This window comes from Lissotriton vulgaris, chromosome 4_1, assembly GCF_964263255.1.
Source record: "Lissotriton vulgaris chromosome 4_1, aLisVul1.2, whole genome shotgun sequence".
Taxonomy (NCBI): Eukaryota; Metazoa; Chordata; class Amphibia; order Caudata; family Salamandridae; genus Lissotriton; species Lissotriton vulgaris.
The window spans coordinates 1,754,303,512-1,754,322,009 of NC_141691.1; the positions used below are offsets into that span (position 1 = coordinate 1,754,303,512).

Here is an 18,498-nt window from a genome sequence, read left to right on the forward strand (position 1 = left end):
TGCCCAACGGCCTGATGTACCCTCTGAGATCTAAAAAAGGCAGACAGATAGCGATTGCATTGGGCTCGGCGATCCAGAACATACTCATTTACTGGCGCACTACCATGCTCCCCACCACTGTTGGTTGGTTACACAGGTTGTGGCATGTTCTGGGAATGGAGAAGATGTCCCTCATGGTGGCGGGTGAGGTGGATAAGTTTGATGAGCTGTGGCTGCCATTCCATACCTTACTACAATCAGAATTCAAAGAAATTACCTGTCCCCGATATCTCCGGTTGCTACGACTAACATCCTTAACTGCTCCGTCCACCTGAAATGCCTGGGAGAAATGTAAAGCGGGAGGGGGGGGGGGGGGGGGCACATTGCAGAGATGGTAGGGGAGGGTGATTTTGGCACAGTACGGGGGGAGGGAGGGAGGGACCCGGGAGTGGAATGGGAGTGGGGGAGTTGGGCAAAGGGGTGTTGGTTCTTGAACTTGTCGATACCGCATGCGCACCCTATACCATGCTCTGAGGGACGTTGTACATGCCGCATTTTACTTGCTGGTTGCGCTCCTGTAGCGGAAACTTTGCACGACCTCATCCGAGACAACTGTATTCATTTGTTTGTATTGTTTTCATTGATGCAATAAAATACTTTAAACCTAAAACCACTGCTGCTGGAAGCACCCCACTGTAATATATCATGCTAACTTATAATTTCAGGAGGTTTTACAACACTTGCGTCTAGAAGTCAAATATTTTCAGGCTACAGCGGTTTAAACAGAATTGGCAAGATTGCTTCCTCAATGCTTCCGCTTTTCTGGTACTCTATCAGATCTGCTACTTCTCATGTCTTGCAAGCGAGGACAGCACTACTAATGCTGCTGAAAAGTGCATTGCTGTATATGATGAATTGCACAGAGGCCCTATTGCAATAATCAACTTGAAATCCATTACAAGCTACTCCCAGAGACTTACCGTCCCAAACAAAAATCTGGTCACAGTTACAGCAATACCCAATTCCAACTACAGACAACACCTAAAGCATCGCAGTCACCGATTAACGTAATTATCAGCTATATGGATTGAAATGGAAGTGAATATATGCTGTATATACTGAACAAATATACAATTGCACACCATATATTCACTAAGATACAAAGATGTTTAGTCTTGAATAACTAAATTTAAAAAAAATATTTAAGATAAACATGCTAGGCAACACTTCCATGACCACAACTTCAAGTGATTGCAATGAAGGTCTCGATCAACTCAGCGCTTACAAATGCTAGCGAGTTTTGGATGCAATGCACGTCACGGATATTGCTGGACTATAAGATGGATCAAGTCGTGACGCTGTACTCGTCAATGTTAAAAACGTTCATAAAAATGGTTTTAAAAAACAGCTTACAAATAGCCTTTGTCATATTTAATAAATGCCAAATTGTCAAATAACCCGGTCTGTGTTGATGTGAAAGCAGACATTCCCCTTTAAGCAGGTCTGATGTACCGATACTGTATACTTGTAAAAGAACAGCCCTAACTGGAATATCAACATTGCAAGCTGCAGGAGATGCATTCCTGAAGGGTCACTGTACTCCAGTGTTGGCTGCTTTGGGACGGGTAGCTCAATAATACTCTTAGTAGCACGACGGTCTTCATTTCTACAACGCTGGCTAGTAATTGGCAGACCTAGTCGCTATTGTACGACCTGCTTTTGTCAGGTATTGCGTGAAGGCATTGCCAAAATCTAGGTAAGAATAATGCAGAGTTCTTTCCCAAAGTTGCTATAACTTTGAATATCAGATATAAAGGGACATTGGTAAAAATGAATGGGCATTCACCAATGCAGGTGCAAACAAAGATGAGTAGAAGGTTTAGCATTTCTGTTCTCAGAATACCTATGCCGACTAGCTGCGACAAAACTACATTAGCAGAAAATATGAACGTTATTCACAAAGGAGTGACATAGGAAGAGTACAACATTTTATAGAGGGAGGGAGGAGACTTTTGCCAGCCCAAGTTGTCCATAGTCGTAAACCGGGACAAACAGAAGACCTGCGGTCAAGGCAGTAGAGTACCTTTGCAAAAGGGAGAAGAACAGAGCCAAAGGAGATCCAATGACAGGCGTCCGGAATCCTTGTTTGTAACTGGTCAATGTTGACATTGGACGAGACAAGTGCTTTTAATGGTACTGTTTGTTACTGAATTGAAGTTACATTACCTAATAAAGGAACTCCTCAGTGATTTGTAATATCCTTAAAATGCACGGCAGGTGCAACTTTAACCCATTCACTGAAAAGACCAAAATGTTAACGTAAGGTTATAGTTATGTGGAATGTTCACTTTTAAACTCTAACAACCACTGAAATTCACCAGTTAAGAGTCAGAGTTCTCAAGTAACTATAACTCGCGCTTCCACCATGCACAGTAATATTACCAAGGACGTCAAAGATGATGATATGAGCGATGTAATATCTAGGGTAATTGGCAGTGCATGGCAAACCTGCAAGTTATAGTTACTTTAGGGCATGAGTTATAGTTACTTGAAGAAACAATAACTGGTGAATTTCAGTCTATTTTATAGTTTAAAACTGAACATTCCACCTCAGTATAATGCTGCTTTAACTTTATTCAGTGATTTAAAGTTTTTTTATTTTACGTAAAGTAATATGTAATTGCCTTTTGTTAATCCAACCCGCGCTGAGTCTCTGGGCGTACGTGGCAGAAGGTTAGCAACTGTGTCTGCGGCCAACCGCACACTGCGCAGGGTGTTCGGTTGTGCTTGACAGGGGATGGCCACAGGCCTGCAGCCAATCCATTGTATGAAGCCAATCCCATGCAGTGCATGGCCTTTGGCTGCGAGCAGTGGTTGGTTGGCCACAAGGCCTGGCCTGGCGGGCCCCCAAGGCTGTTTTTCTTTTTTTATATAGAAAGGAGGGGGCTGCATGGCCCCCTTCCCCGAACCTATTAGGGCCCTGGGGACCCCATACTCCAGGGCCACCAAATTAAAATGAAGGGGAGGGGGAAACGCAGCCAACCCTGCCCAGTCCGCTTTTGGTCCTAGGCACCCCTCCCCATTCATTGAGGCCCGGCAACATATTTAAGGGGGAGTCCATCCCCCGGGTCCAGTAGCACAGCATCTGGAAAGGCGGAAGAGGCACATAGCCCCCACCCTGTGCCAACTTCGGCCCCGGGGTACCCATCCCCTCGGGCCTGCCACATTTTGAGGGGCGAACAGGGGCCCCCCTCCCAGGACCGATTTTAGCCCTAGGGACCCCATCACTAGGCGCCCAGCAGCATATTTGAAGGGGTGGGTCACACAGACTCCTGTCCAGGGCAGATTATGGCCCCGGGGACCCCATCCCCCAGCTGCATATGTGAAGGTGGAGTGGGGCACGCGCCCCGCCTACTTTTGGCATGGATTACAATTGAAAACATACTAAATATGCTACATTGCAGTTAAAATTCCCCACTTAAGTAAATCTATAAAATAACCTCTGTAATCACTAATCAACAATTCATTTACTGCATACTCCTTAGGGAAACCCATGTAACATAAGTTACATAATATAAGAATATGATAAGAGGCTATAAATCTACTTTCTAGGACTTTGTTTTTACTCGGTGTCTCTTAAATAAGACCAGCCCTCACATTTATTGACACTGCTCCTGGTGGTGTTCAGCATCTCCTCCGAATGACCTCTGCACTTAGTCTAGTCATCATTGTATCCAGTCTTATCAAATCTGTGTTGTGCACCGCAAATTCTTCTGGCACGCATTAGTTCCCCATAAGGGATACGATTCTTAAGGGCATTTGGGTGGAAACACTTTTAGCATGGAAAAGTGCTATTGCCCAAGACTCAGGATGAAATGATGAATAGACTCCGGGTGAGAGGATATACAGCGGGGGTGCTTAACACCGCAGGAATAGTCAATAAATGTAAGAGGAGGTCTTATTTATGACAGAAAGAGTAAAAATAAAAAGACCTGGAATGCAGATTGATAATGCCTCTTTTTCATGAGGATTATGACAAGAGGTTAACAATAAGCATTGCTAAGAAGGACACAGTTATGGTGAAAACGTTGGAATGGAGACCTTTAATTTCCTACAGAAGGACAGAGTCGCTGAGAGATGTATTGGTAAAAAGTAAGGTAACCATGCAGAAACAGCAATGGTTAAAAACGAAGGAAGGTTTTAAGTCATGTGATAAATGTAAAGCTTGTTTGAATGGAGTTAATAGGCCAGAGATATTTTCTTAATAAGAAAATTAGACTGAAAACAGCCTTTAACTGGATAACAGAGTATGTGGTATGTATGGTTCAATGTCCTTGTCTCAAGGCATATATTGGCAGTACCATCCTGCCAGCGCATCAACAATGACTCCGGCACCTTAGATCAAATGAGAACAGGGATGCCAATCATCTGGTTGTGTGCCATTTCCTGAAAGGGATGCAAAGTTGTTAAAATACAGTGCATTGTGTAGCATAAAGTATGAGGGGAGGAGACCGAGAGAAATAATTGAGGACGTTTGAGCCCAGATATATTCTTGAAGTGGGTTCGAAGGAAAATCAAGGGTTAAATATTGATTAAGAGATGTATATTTAATTATTAGACTATTTTTTTTAGAGACGTTTTTAATTTTTGGACTGCTATTTTACTAGTTTTAATGCGTTTTTTTCAGAACAAACTGGGGAGAAAGGAAGTTGGATTTATGCCAGTATATAATGAACCGGACTGCAATTTTGTTAAATGGATTCATGAAGAATTTAGTAAATATAGTATTGACCACACTGGATGTCATGATGATGCGACATGTGCAGCCAACTGGAGCTTAATGTTTTGATTCTATTAGTGATAAATGAGGCAATATTTACGGGCTCATGAAACATTTACTGATACTACGATAGGGATTAAAACAATGTTGTAGTCAGGTTCATGGTACTAAGGAGCTGGAATAATGGATTGCAATATTTATATAACTAAAATATTGAATTTATTTTGTTCCCCTAATAGGAGTATGCAATATATGAATTGTTGATTAGATTGAATACAGTGATATTATTCTGAAGACTCGAGTGCGAGAATTTTAGGAAATGTAGCATAATTAGTACTTTTTCAATTGCAATCCATGAGCTCCAAAAAACACGGCACTTTCCAAGATAGTGCTGACCTTGCCACGCCAGGCGAGATAGTTGTTTATGTTTAAACACTCGGCACTTTTTATTAATTCAAACACATCATGTTGGTCAGTGTCCTGTACAAGTCGTTTTTGCTGAAACGCGTTGATGCTGTAAAATTGTACCTTTGCACTACCTTGCACAATAAATTATTGGGAGCTACTGTTAGGGTGCCGTGCTCTTTTTCTGGGGCATCGGGGAGAGGCGCGATTTGAGTGCAGGGGCACCAGCACAAGTTGCAGTGCACCCCTGCAATCTAGAACCGGTATATAATTTTCCCAATGGTCAAAAAAAAAGTTTAAGGGTAACTATGATTCAGTGTATCCTCTATGCTCTGCACTTTGCAGATAGCCTTATTCTGGTTTATTACATGTCATTGGCCAAGGAGTGTATAGAGCATGGGGAGGGTGGGAGTTACGGTGTGCATTGAACAACATAACCAGGGTCATCTGAATTATGCAGAGGAGGACCAAATTATGCGAAAGGAGGACCAAATTATGCGAAAGAAGAACCAAATTATGCAGCAAAAAAGGTAAACTGTGCAGGAACAAGTGTTGCAGCGTTTTTGTAACTTTTGATTTGTTTGCAGATTATGTGGCAAACCCAAATATGCAGAAAATGCCAAAGCCACAAATTCTCATAACCCAAGTGGCTCTGACCACATATGTTGAATTTCAGTTTTTTCCCAGTAAAATAAGTATTGCTTTTATGATGCCGCTGTCGAAGGGCTTCGTCTAGGTCCTTAATCCAACCTGCATTGGCGGTGAACGGCAGGGGTTGGTGGTTGGGACTACCTAGCCTTGAATTAGGCTTAATTTGGTGTCTGCCAAATTCCACGCAACTTCAAACTGCTCCAAAGATATTAGTGAATTAAAATTGTATTGACCCGTCCCAGATTCATCCTTGCTCCTCCCCATTTGATGGATCTGCTGAAAACTAAGACATGCCAAAATAAATCTAGACCTACTAAATGTCTCCCAAATTCTGTGCAGGTTATCACACAGTGCCACATTTATCAGCAAATGAACACTCTCCTTCCAACCCACCCACTTTTGAAAGGGCCACTGTGCTCCCTGTCCCACTTGATGGATATGAATGAATTTGGAAACACTAAGGGTTGGCTTGACATAACTGGGTTATCGATATTTTGTTGTACAAGTTGTCTATTGCTGCCTTTCTAACAATAGTCTTAAAAGTGCCATATTCTAGATTACTTTTCAATTCCCTCTTTAAGCCCAATGAGTTTAGGTGTCTATGCAAATTAGAAATTCCATTGGCGAGACGGACTTTTACATAGTCAGCTGGACTAGCTTCACAATTTTATTTTTATCCAATTAGATATGTATTTTGGCATCAATCTTGTCTATCAGATTTAAAATAGACATTTGGCGTGAGCACTGGGAGTAGACATTTCCCACAATAATATAGCTACTTTTCTGTATTGGGAGAAAAAAAATGTTGATCAGGACTAGCACTGAAACAGAATGCTGCTCTCCCATCAAGTTGATGAAGGTTGTTCTTGTGACAATATGGAAGCCTTCTGATATCCTACTCCTAGTATTTTTGGTAGCTGGGATACTTGCATTAGGTGGGCATGTGATCATCTCATCTTTGGAACCCGGAAGTAGAGACCAATATTGGTTGTTATTACGGACAGACCTGCAAGTCCTTGGCAATTAGATATACTTCGTAATAGCAACAAATCATTAACATACAAAGACATCCCTTCCCCCATGCATACGCCCCCACCCACCATAGAATGTAACTTATTATAAACTAAAACATACCATCTGTAAATCCTTGAAGTAACAGATAAATAACTCACTGCTTGAAATACTTTGGTTATTGCCAACTGTAATGAGAAAAACATAAGAATAAAAGATGAATGATCTATTCACCTCGTTTTATGTACAATTCTCATCAAGCACACACCTATCAGAATTGCCAAAGCACGCTGGATAGTAATAATTACACAAATACAATTACAAGGACATACTGTGAACTCATCAAGTCAAAACCACATAAGGTAATATTAAAAACATGTATAACGAAAACCAGCACAAACATAAGCCGGAAACAACTGCTAAAGTAAAAGATTTTAGATCATTTTGAAAATACAACAAGATGTGGTGGAATGGAAGATAGTTGAAAATTACACAGGGAATAGGAAAAGCAGGATTGCAGGTTAGGGCTTATTGTTAGGTCACTGATAACTCAAAACTTCAGAAATATTGCTTCTTATTACTTATCAACCTTCTCCAATACCCGGTGCACCAGACTCCCATATATTTAAGAATAATACAGGCATCTAAAGTGGGCCAATGTACAGATTTCATTATAGGGTATGTTAATGTTAATGTTATTTATAAAGCGCACAAATACCAAAAACGGTGTCTCGGCGCTAAAAACCGTAAGCAAACCCCGCATAGCACCCCTCACTGGAACAACCAAGTTTTCAAGCTTTTTCTAAAGCTCAGAAGGGAGCTGCCTTCCTGATTTCGGGAGGCAGCAAGTTCCACAGCTTCGATTTACCATACTGAAAATTCCACCACCCACCCAGTGCATGGTGCGAATTTTAGGCACCACCATTAATTTTGCACCAGGGGAACTGAGCTGTCTGGTTGGCTGGTACCACACAAAGAGTTCCTGAAGAAACAGCGGACCCTTCTGTGTCAGGGCTTTGTAGGCCACACAAAGCGCCTCGAATTTAATTTGTTGCACCACTGGGAGCCAATGCAGCTTCCAAATTTACTCTGAAATGGACTTATGCCGGGGCAGACTCAACAAAAGGTGAGCCGCCGAGTTCTGCACTACCTGAAGTTTCTTCAGACACTGCTTATGGGCATTCAAATAAAGCCCATTGCAGTAGTCCAGCTTGGCCTGTATGAGGTAAGTGATCACCACTTTCTTGGTCTCCACTGGAATATAGGGAAGTACCTTCCTGATTTTTTTTAAATCAGGAAGTGGGAGGCAGACACAATAGCATTAGTTTGTTGAGTAAACGTCAGTCTGTTATCAATCAGTAAGCCTAAATTTTTAGTCTTAGCCGTTGGAATGGGCGGAGAGCCCATTTCTGCTAGCCATCAGCAATTACTCCAAGAAGGTTGTAAATTGTCGAAAATCAACACTTCCGTATTGTCGGAGTTTAGTTTAAGGCAGTGACTGCTCATCCAGATGTTAATTACGGCCATGCAGTTATGGAACTGCACAGCGGGTGAACTTGTTTTTTGTGAGCTGCAACCACAATCTGTGAGTTGTCCGCGTAAGATGTTAATTAAAAACCATAATCCCTAACCAGCAGAACAAGTTCGGAGACGTAGACATTGAATAACAGTGGGCTCAGCAAACTTCCCTGCGGAACTCCACAAGGCAACACATAGGGCTCCGAGTGAAACCCGTCAAGCGACACGGTTTATCTCCTCTCCTGCAGAAAAGAGGCTAGCAGGGCCAATGCCATGCCATCCACACCCAAGATTTTTAATCGGTGAATCAGGAGAGTATGATCAACAGTGTCAAATGCGGCGGAGGGTCGAGTAGAATTAATGCAGCAGTGCCTCCTCCATCAATAACCGATCTGATCTCTTCGGTCGCTTTGATAAGTGCTGTCTCAGTGCTATGTTCCTTACGGAAGCCAAACTGAGAATAGTCCAGCAGCCCATTGTCATCAATAAACTGAGTCAATTGAACATTCATAATTTTGTCAACAATTTTAGCCGGTAAAGAGAGGCGGGCAATGGGGCTGTAATTTGACGTAATAGTAGCGTCTAGGGTAGGTTTCTTTAGTAACGGAAGAGTAGAGGTCTCCTTCCAACTGATAGGAAATCTGCCAGAGGCAAACATCCTGTTGAAAATTTCTAACAGCACAGGACTCACCAGATCCACCAGCTCTATCAAGAAGGCTAACGAACATGGGTCCGATGGTGAGCCTGTTTTGGAGGCCAGTATGTAATTTCTCACCGTATCGGCCGACACAGGAGAAAACTCAAAAAACCCGCTCATACCGTTGTCCAGAGCCTGCATCTTCGATGCCGACTGAGGACCTGGCCCGTCCTTAAAATTGCTAAAGATATCCAACACTTTGGTTTTAAAAGTGGAGGCCATATCATCAACAAATTGTTGACTCCCAACTTATTCAGTGCTTTGGGAACAGTAAGTTTATTGATAACTGCAAATAACTCTTTCGAAGAATACTTTGCAGACTCAATCTGAGCTTTAAAATATTTGCTTTTCTCTGCATCACAAGAGCTTTATAGGAACTAAGAGCTGTCAAGTAGACCTGTTTGTCGGAGACATGATAGTTCAAACGCCAACAGCGTTCCATACGACGACAGATGATGCTTTCAAGTAGGTATGCTGCAAAATGCAAATAATTAAAAATAGATTTTAGTTGTTTCTACAATAAGGGTATTACCCCAACCAACGGGGGTAATTAAGAGGACCTATGCTCTTGTAGGAAGAGTTCTTCTGGGGACTGCCCTAAATAATTTCAGTAGACATAAGCAAAACTGATGTGCCTTAAACTTCTGACCAACAACCAAGAATATTAGACACAATAAGTTTAAATTTAAAGTCAAAGTGTTTGAGAAGGTGAGACAGAATATAGAGTTAAATATTTTGACTGACCATAACAGAGTGAAAAATATCTTGGAATGGAAATATCGAGTGCAAGGATATTGTGGTCAAGAATATCGATTTTAAGGTAATATCTATTTATAAAATATAGAAGTCATATCGTTTGTAAAAATACAGTTTAAAATAGTTTATATTTTAAATGTATATGACTGTTTAATAATAGTTTATGTTTCTTACTATATTAGTTGCATTTTTAGTAGTTATGAAATTTAATTACATTTTGTATTTTTTAATTCTGTAGCAGGTTGTGGATTTATAGGGGTACAGGGTGGGAAGTAATTTAATTATAATAAATTAATGATTAGTGTTTAGTTAATATTTAATTAATTGATATTTAATTTTGCTAATTGCATTATTCATTTTTTTATGTAAATGTTTTTTGCGGGTAGTGGTGTTTATAAGGGTAAAGGGTGGAAAGTAAATTATTTTTAATTAAATTAGTTGTAAATTAATAGATAATTGTTAATTGCGTATTTTTTTATCTTAGGTGTGGGTTGTGGAGTTATAGGGGTAAAGGGTGTGAACTAATTTTTAATTTATGAATAATTAGTTAATATTAATTAATGTTTATTTTTTTAGGTGTGGGTTTTAAACGTAAAGGGTGGGAAGTAATTTATTTTTTATTAAATAATTAGTTGTAAATTAATATTGATAATTATGTTAACTGTATTTTTTAGTTGTGGGGTTATAGGGGTAAAGGGTGGGAAGTAATTTATTTTTTATTAATAATTAGTTCAATAAAATTAATTTATAAATATGTTGTGCAATACATTTTTTCAGGTGCGGGTTGTGGGGTTTATATTGGTAAATGGTTGGAAGTAATGCATTTTTTAATTGTAATTAATCTTAATTGATAATTATGTTATTTATTTAAATATTTTTTATGTTTGGGTTGTGGGGTTTATAGGGGTAAAGGGTGGAAGTGAAGTTTAATAAAATTAGATTTAGTGTTTCACAAATAATATTTGTTTAATTGATAATTGTTAATTGTGCAAGCATTTTATTTTTATTTACATGTGGGTTTCCTACGGGTATGGGGTGGGAAGGAAATTAATTTTACATTTTTAATATTTAATATATTTGTATTTTTTTATTCAACATACATTTTCATCATTTACATTTTTTTAAATTATATTTATTTTGTTTAAGATATTATTTGTTTTTAATGTTCGACTGACTGGAAATGAAGTACTAAATTTTACCCCTCTAAAATTCAACACTTTCCCTACTGTTGCACTGACTGGAGTGGGAATATTTTTTTGTTAATTATAATATTAATTGTTGTGTTCATTGTACTGGGAATAGTAAATAGTATTTTCCAATGTAATATTTTATTTATTTTAATATTTATTGTAGTAAGAGTAGTAAATCTTATTTTGTGTGATGTAAAAATGTTTGTTACTGTTGTGGTAGGTGGGAGTACTTATTTTTATATTTATTTAGTATAAAAATGTTTATATGTAGTGTGAAATGTATATGTATTAATAGGTATCCATTTACATTTCTAATAATTTATTTAATGTTGTAATGTATATAATTATGCATTTGATTTAATATAATTAAAAAAATCAATATCTTGTTTGTGAATTAAATGTAATTAAATTGTAAAAAGTGTGTTTTTGCTATTTTAAAATAAATTGGTTCTCTTTAATATTTTATGTTTTTGTAAAAAGTGTGTTTTTGCTATTTTAAAATAAATTGGTGCTCTTTAATATTTTATGTTTTTGGTATATTTAAATATGTATACATATCTTTCAGATAATATATTATTTATGATGTTGAAAAGATATTTAATATATTAGTTTATTCATATTTATAAGTGTTTAAGGAGGTTTATTTGTTAAATACACATTCGAATATATTTTATTTTTGTATTTAATATAGGTTTATTTTAATATATCTTTTTAATCAATATTTAATACAACTATTTTTGTAAACTATATTTTTTTCCGAAATTTTTGTACATACCTTTTTAAGTATAGTCAGTCGATAATTTTGTATCCTATATTTTTCCCCTCGATATTTTTTACATCTAGATTTTTGAGGTCGCTATATTAACTGCGGTGAACTCTGAGAAAAATTTAGATCAAGTGAGCTAATTATCAATATATCCATCCCCCAATATTGAAATTAAATTTTAATTTCTTTATATTTTTTGCAGCAGTCTGGATGCTGAATGACAAAATGACAAAATACAGAAGAACACTCAATGACTCATCTAGGAAGCTCCGAAGGCTTATTCAAATGGACACCTGAATGAACCAAAGAAAAGGGAAATACCAGTTTACAGGCATCCAGGTCAGTGTGTTCCAGCCCTGCCAAACGAGTTTGCAAAGGTGTTTTCAAAAAAGCGTCATGTGTTCAGATGGAGAGATTACAAATGACAGTTTCACTTCAGCTTTGAAAAATTGACAAGGAAATAAATATAAAGCATGGAGAAGTCTCTGAACATTTGACATGGATTAAGATCCCCCTAAAATTTAAGGGCATATGACAAATGAAATAAAGCAGCCACAACCTAGAGTTTGGATATTTAATTGCCTACCTTGCACACACCAATGTTGTTGCACTCTCAGTCAAAGTGAGAATTTGTTTAGTACGGTTAAACAAACAAATGCGAAATTCTAAACTATAAATGTTTATTTTTAACATTTTAAAATACAGTTACTGCAGAGTAAATTGGCAACTTGTGTGGTAGGAGATTATTATTTTTTTTTTAAACAAATTTTATTCGTCTGCACATACAAAGAATGCATAGCTCCGTACCCCGGAGTCTGCTGCACACAGTATTTAAGCAATAATGGCATCGTCAGACGTTTTTATAGAATACAAACTTCAACAGCTGCGCTGCTGCCATTACCGATTAACAAACAAACAAAAAAAACTAAAATGAATACACGCTAGGTCCATCAAGTCGCCACCAGAACATAACCAGAGGTCCATCCGTCAGATTGTAAGGAGGGCGGCCCTCTCAGGTGGGGGGTCCAAGTCCACCCCCCGGTAGTCGGCCAACCTCCTCCATATCTTAAAGTGCTTGTGGGGCACCCCCTGGCCAGAAAGATTGGTTGCTCCAATCCCATGCAAAAGTCCATGCCGTTCTTCCAGGCGGCCAAAGGCGGGGCCTGGGGCGCCTTCCAGGCTTTAGCAATGTCTCGTTTCACCAATTTATATCGATTACCCCCTACCCCCTCTATAACATACAGCAAGGCCAGTTTCGGGTCCCGGGGAAGCTCCCAAACCAACACCTCAGACAAACATCTGAAAACCCCCGTCCAGAATCTATTTAGTGCTGAACACCCCCATGTAGTGTTTAAGAGTGTGCCCACCTCTGACCCGCACCGAAGACAGTCGGGGGAGCCCATCATGCCCGCCCTCCATAGACGCTCCCTGGTGAAATAAGTGCGGCGCAGGTATTTAAATTGTATCAGTCGCAGGCGTGTGGAAATTGCTGCCTCCCTAGGGCTCGCTAAGGCCTCCACCCAGTTTTCTTCTTCTAAGTCCCTCACATCCCCCACCAACGCAGCCCGAAGTTTCTGCAAATCGGAAGAACAATGCCGAACCAGCGTCTGATATATACGTGAACGTTTTTTGTCTGGCAACTCCCCCATAAACAGCTTGGCGTCCTACTACCAGTCGCCCCACTCCGCCACCTATCACTACTGAGGTCCATTACATCATTCCAATCCCCCCCCCCCCCCCCCCCCCCAACAATGGCGAGAGTATCCGGCTTGGCACTTCAAAGGGTCATTATCTTCTCCACTAAGGGCCACTGCAACGGCGGCGGGGCATATACACTGCCAAGGGTCACCCTGTCTCCCCCCCACCCTGCCCTGGACAAAAATGTACCTGCCCTGGGGGTCAGATCAAAGTTTATCATGTACATAGGAGACCCTACGGTGTATAAGGATCGCGACCCCCCTGGAGCCCCTCGTAAACCCAGAGTGGTAGACCTGTGTAAACCCAAAGCGTTGTAGGCATAGCGCCTTTGTACCAAGTAAGTGAGTCTCTTGGAGTAATAGAACATGAGCCCTCTTGGCAAACTGAAGAACTGCCCCTCATTTCACCTTATCAAACACTCCCCGCACATTCCAACTCAATATGCACAGGGTGCCAGGGGCTACCCGCCCTCCCTTTTCAGCAACTGACATGTGAAAATAGCACTATGTAAGCAGCGGGTGACCCAATGGCCCAGCATGCAGTGAACATGGCAAACATACAACAGCAAGATAAGCGCAAACAAAACCCCCAACCCCAAGTCAACCCAACAACCCCCTCCCCCCCCCACCACCCTGCACCTCCCAAACGTGGAAGCACCTGTCGCGGTCGGATCGCGGCCTAGTCTCCAACGGGGGACCGTGAACCACCCCCTCCCAACAACCCCCTCCCCCCCCCCCCACCACCCTGCACCTCCCAAACGTGGAAGCACCTGTCGCGGTCGGATCGCGGCCTAGTCTCCAACAGGGGACCGTGAACCACCCCCTCCAATGGATCCCCTGGTAACCACCCATAACAGGGGAGCTGACCCTCCCACCCACCTGCACCTACGGGGCAGGTACCCAGCCCAAATACAGCGCACCTGAGCATCAAAGATTGCCAAACATACAATTCAGTGTGGAAGTGCCAGTCATCATTTCACTTCGTGTTGCTGCTCCAACGCCGGATCTGTGTGCGGAGGCGCTGAGCCAGAGTGCGATGTACGTCCAGAGCCCTACCTCCTACGGCGTCGCCGCTGACTCCCGAGTCCCTCATGTGCCATTCCGCTCCAGGAGGAATCCGATTCTCCCCCCTGGGACATGTTGACTCGAATTTTCACAGTCTCATCCGTCCATTGGAACACCTCCTCCGGGGAATCGAAGAACAGCGTGCGGGACTTGTAAATAACTCGCAGCCGCGCTGGGTAGAGCAAGGCATATTAAACCTGGAGACCCCGAAGGCGGGCCTTGGCTGCAAGGAAGGATTGTCTCTGCTACTGGACCAACCTTGTATAGACCGGGAAGATGAGGATAGTGGCGTTGCCATGCATGAGAGGGACCTTCACCCTCGCCTGCCGCAGGATGAGGAACCGATCCGAGTAGTTCAAGAACGTGGCGCTGATCGGCCTCAGGAGTGCTCCAACAGGGGGCTTCTGCATCATGTCCCTGTGAGCCCACTCCACCACTAAGCAGCGGGAGAGAGTGTCCGGGGGAAGCCAGCCCTCCAGCCACAGGGCCAGAAAGAGCTCCACGTTGTCCCCCCCTCACAGCCCTCCGGAAACCTCACGAAGCGTAGGTTGTTCCGCCGAGCCCGTCCTTCTGCGTCCTCCACCCTCATGGCCAAGCCTTTCTGTATTTTTTCCATGGCTGCGACCTTCTTTTTAAGCGCGGTCACATCATCTTCCACCTCGGAAATGCGGGTCTCCGCACCAGTGATTCTCTCCACCGCGTTCCGCAGGTCCTGGCGGAGCAGCGTAACGTCTGCTCCCACCGCCCCGATCTTGGCGTCCAGCATATCCCTGAACTGCGTTATCGCAGCTAACAGGGCCGCGTTGTCCGTTGTCGGATTCTGCGAACCCGTGGCGCCAGTCGCCGGACTCGCCTCCGTGAATTTGTCGAGGGTCCCCTGCTTGGAGTGACCAACGCCCGTGTGGTCTTGTCTCATCACGGCTGCGTCAGGCAACACCGGTGATCGGCTTCTCCACCCCAAAACCTGTCTCAACTTGTAAGTCTACGGTCAGGCAGGGCAACAGGTAAGTCCGCAGGCCAACCTCCACCGCCCGCAGACCGTCTGGGCGCAGATTCTCAGAATCAGATTCGCAGATTGGAGGCAGACCACCAACAACAGGGGCCCCAGACCACGCCACTGGGACCCCCCGATCAGGAGAGCAAGGCTCGCCGGCCCCTGCCCCAAACCCAGTGGGCCCCCACTCAAGCGAGACCCCACCGGCCGTGGGGCCTCGCGATCCCTCCCCGGGGCCCGACTTGGCCCCCGAGCCCTGCCGCCGGGGGACAGCACTATAGTCCAAAAAGGAGAGCGAGGCGGAGAGGAGGTGGGGTGGGGGGGGGGGGGAGACGGGCCAACACCCCAGCAGTGCTCCGCTGTCCCCACCGCTCACCGTAGTCAGCAGGTCGTCTCTGATCCCGCCGGCAGCCACCACCAGCACAGCTAATCCACGGGGGCACTCAGCCAAAGTCCTACTCCAGGGGCCCCAGTCAGAAAGGGCGCCGTGGGCCCAGCAGTCTCTTCAGGCCACTCGGGGACCGACACTGCGCTTCAAAATGGCAGCCGCTTCACTAGGCCGCTTCAGAATGGGGACCTCCTCCTTCCTTCCCAGGGGCTGTCTTGCGCCATCCACAGCTCACGGTGTTCTGCTGCCCCCGCTCCAGCCAGGATCCTGGGCGCGCTCGGCTCCGTGTGCAGTGGAGCGAGCCGCGTCCCGCCAGTGCCTGCCTCGCTGTCCCGCGGCCGCCGCCGATGCTGGTGACTCTTCCCGGGCCTCGCGAGAATCGAGGCTCCAGCGTTTAGGCTCGGCGGCCAGGCAGGCCTCTCCCCTCCTTAAGGGCTCCACTCGTCGCTCGGAGCCCGCAGTGTCACCGCCGCAGAAGGCAGCGCCCTTAGAGATGCTCAGGGTAAGGATGGTTTGACAGGATAAACAGTGGCTGGTCGGAGCTCACGCTCTACACGACCGCCATCGGTGCCAGTTAGGCCACGCCCCCGGGTAGGAAATTTTAAGATGAAAACAAATACAGCAAACAAGAGATGCTGCCAAAAAAAAAGACTTACTGCTTTGGGGAAATTTAACAGTCCCTTAATCTCTGAAGGTAAAACACTCTATGAAAAGGAGATTAGATAGAAATAGATCTGATCCCTTTGATATTTAGGAGAGACAGGGCAGCAAAATCAAGCCATTTTGATCATGCTGGCAGAAGTGGCTTCGCAACATGGAGTTGACTTTTTTTTTTTTATCAGGAAGGACTTTTAGGGTGGTATCACTTGAATGGATCTTCACAAAACTGACAATGGTTCCAGTTTAGAAACACCAAACACTACGCAGACCCAATTCATTCTGTGCCACTCACTGACATGAAACCAGCTCAAAGAGCATTGCCATAATCAAGCCTAGAAATAAGCAATGCGGTCACGACCACCTGACAGAATGGAGGCCACGTATCATCTTAGACTACAGCACTTCCAATACTGCACTGATGTGGGTAGTCAGACTAAGATTAGAATCAGTCTGAAAACCTAGATTCTTAACATCATCCACATGGGAGGCTCCCACCCTTACTGTACAGAAGCCTTGGAAGAGAAACCAGTTTTTTTTATCAAGAGCAGGGACCAATAAGAGAAACCCACTTCTCTGTAGCATTAACTTTAAAGCGATTAGCACTCTACTCGACTCTGCTAATGGATGCAAACTTGCGTCAGAAGATCAGAAGACGCATCCGGTCCGCGCACCCATGTAGCGAGTTCCGGGTAATGGACGTGTCCCGGCGCCCCTCCCTTCTCTGCGGCCGCACTCACCGGTACTTGGACGCTGCAGCTCTTCCTCACCCGGTCCCGCTTCTTGGGGCCGGGTGCTCTCACGGGCGGCGGCGGGGCTCGTCTTCCACCATGGAGCCCTGCCGGTGGGTGCAGCTGCTTCTCCTTGTCTGCGCTGGGGGGGGCGGGACTTCTGGGTCGCCCCCTCAGCTTCCGGGTCGTCGCGGGCAGCGCGGCGGCCCGTCTCAGCTACTGCAGGCGGGGAGTGAATTCACCGAGGGGTGGGCTCCCTCAAAGTGAAAATAAACAATAGCGGCAAGGTCCCTGGGCGCCTGCCAGGGGACAATTTAATTACAAAAAAGCGAGGTGAGCACTCGCTAGGGCAGAAAAGCGCTATGAAGCGCTCGGGGTGTTTTTCACGAAACTCCCCGGCCCCGAGCAGGAAGGCGGGTGCCGGCTCAATGCCGGATCAGATTCGGGGGCGTTCCCGAGGGCTTTTGGCTGACGTAGCGTGACGTCGCCAAAAGCGAAAAATTCTCGGGAACGCCCCCGAATCTGGTCCGGGATTGACGGACAGAGCTGTCTCCCAATGGCTAGCCTCCATTTATGGAGCTAGCAAATGGAAGAGCAGGGCGGGTCCCTGTTCCACACTCTAACTCATAAGGTTTTTTAGCGCATGCGCACTTTGTGCGCATCGCTAGGCAAAACCTAAAAAGAGCTGGGCATCCGGAGTCCATTTTCACTGTTATTGCAAGAAAAGTCCCCAGACATCGCCCTCTGTTAAGGTTTACTTGTGTACTACAGAGCTTAAAAGTACAAAATCTGAATGAAGCTTAAGCACAATATAAACTCTAACAAGACTTATAAATGTTTTGCTATGTATTACTATAGGTGCCTTCTGGATAACGAATGGAAAGGAAAACAGCTGCTGGAGAAAACATTAGAATAAAAAGGATATTTATAGACCAACAGATCCTTTATGAATCTTTAACGGATTTAAAGAATGCATCCTACCATTTTGCAGGTACCGTTCTAACTGGTATCTTCTTTCGTCGGCCATGGACTTAGTCATTGCCAGATAAAACTTTGGAGGAAAAGGTGGCACACTGTTTCCAAAGTACCGTCTCAGCTATTAAAAAAAACAAAAATTGTAAAGCAGGGATTACACCCTGAAGAACAGCAATTCTAAGGCAAATATCAGAAAGTTGCATTAATGCCCTTCCCGTTTCTCCACCACATCATGACT

The 18,498-nt window shown here is 43.8% G+C and overlaps 1 protein-coding gene across 1 annotated transcript in view; it reads right to left on the bottom strand.

The window, feature by feature from the left end:
* SNX31 (sorting nexin 31) overlaps window positions 1–18,498 on the bottom strand; it is a 250,558-nt gene that overhangs the window by 185,143 nt on the left and 46,917 nt on the right. Inside the window, exons 3-4 of the mRNA XM_086966061.1 lie at window positions 18,267–18,381; window positions 6,950–7,014 (exon numbers count right to left, since the gene is read on the bottom strand). Coding sequence (XP_086822187.1) covers window positions 6,950–7,014; window positions 18,267–18,381 — 180 coding nt within the window. The remainder of the gene's footprint in view (window positions 1–6,949; window positions 7,015–18,266; window positions 18,382–18,498) is intronic.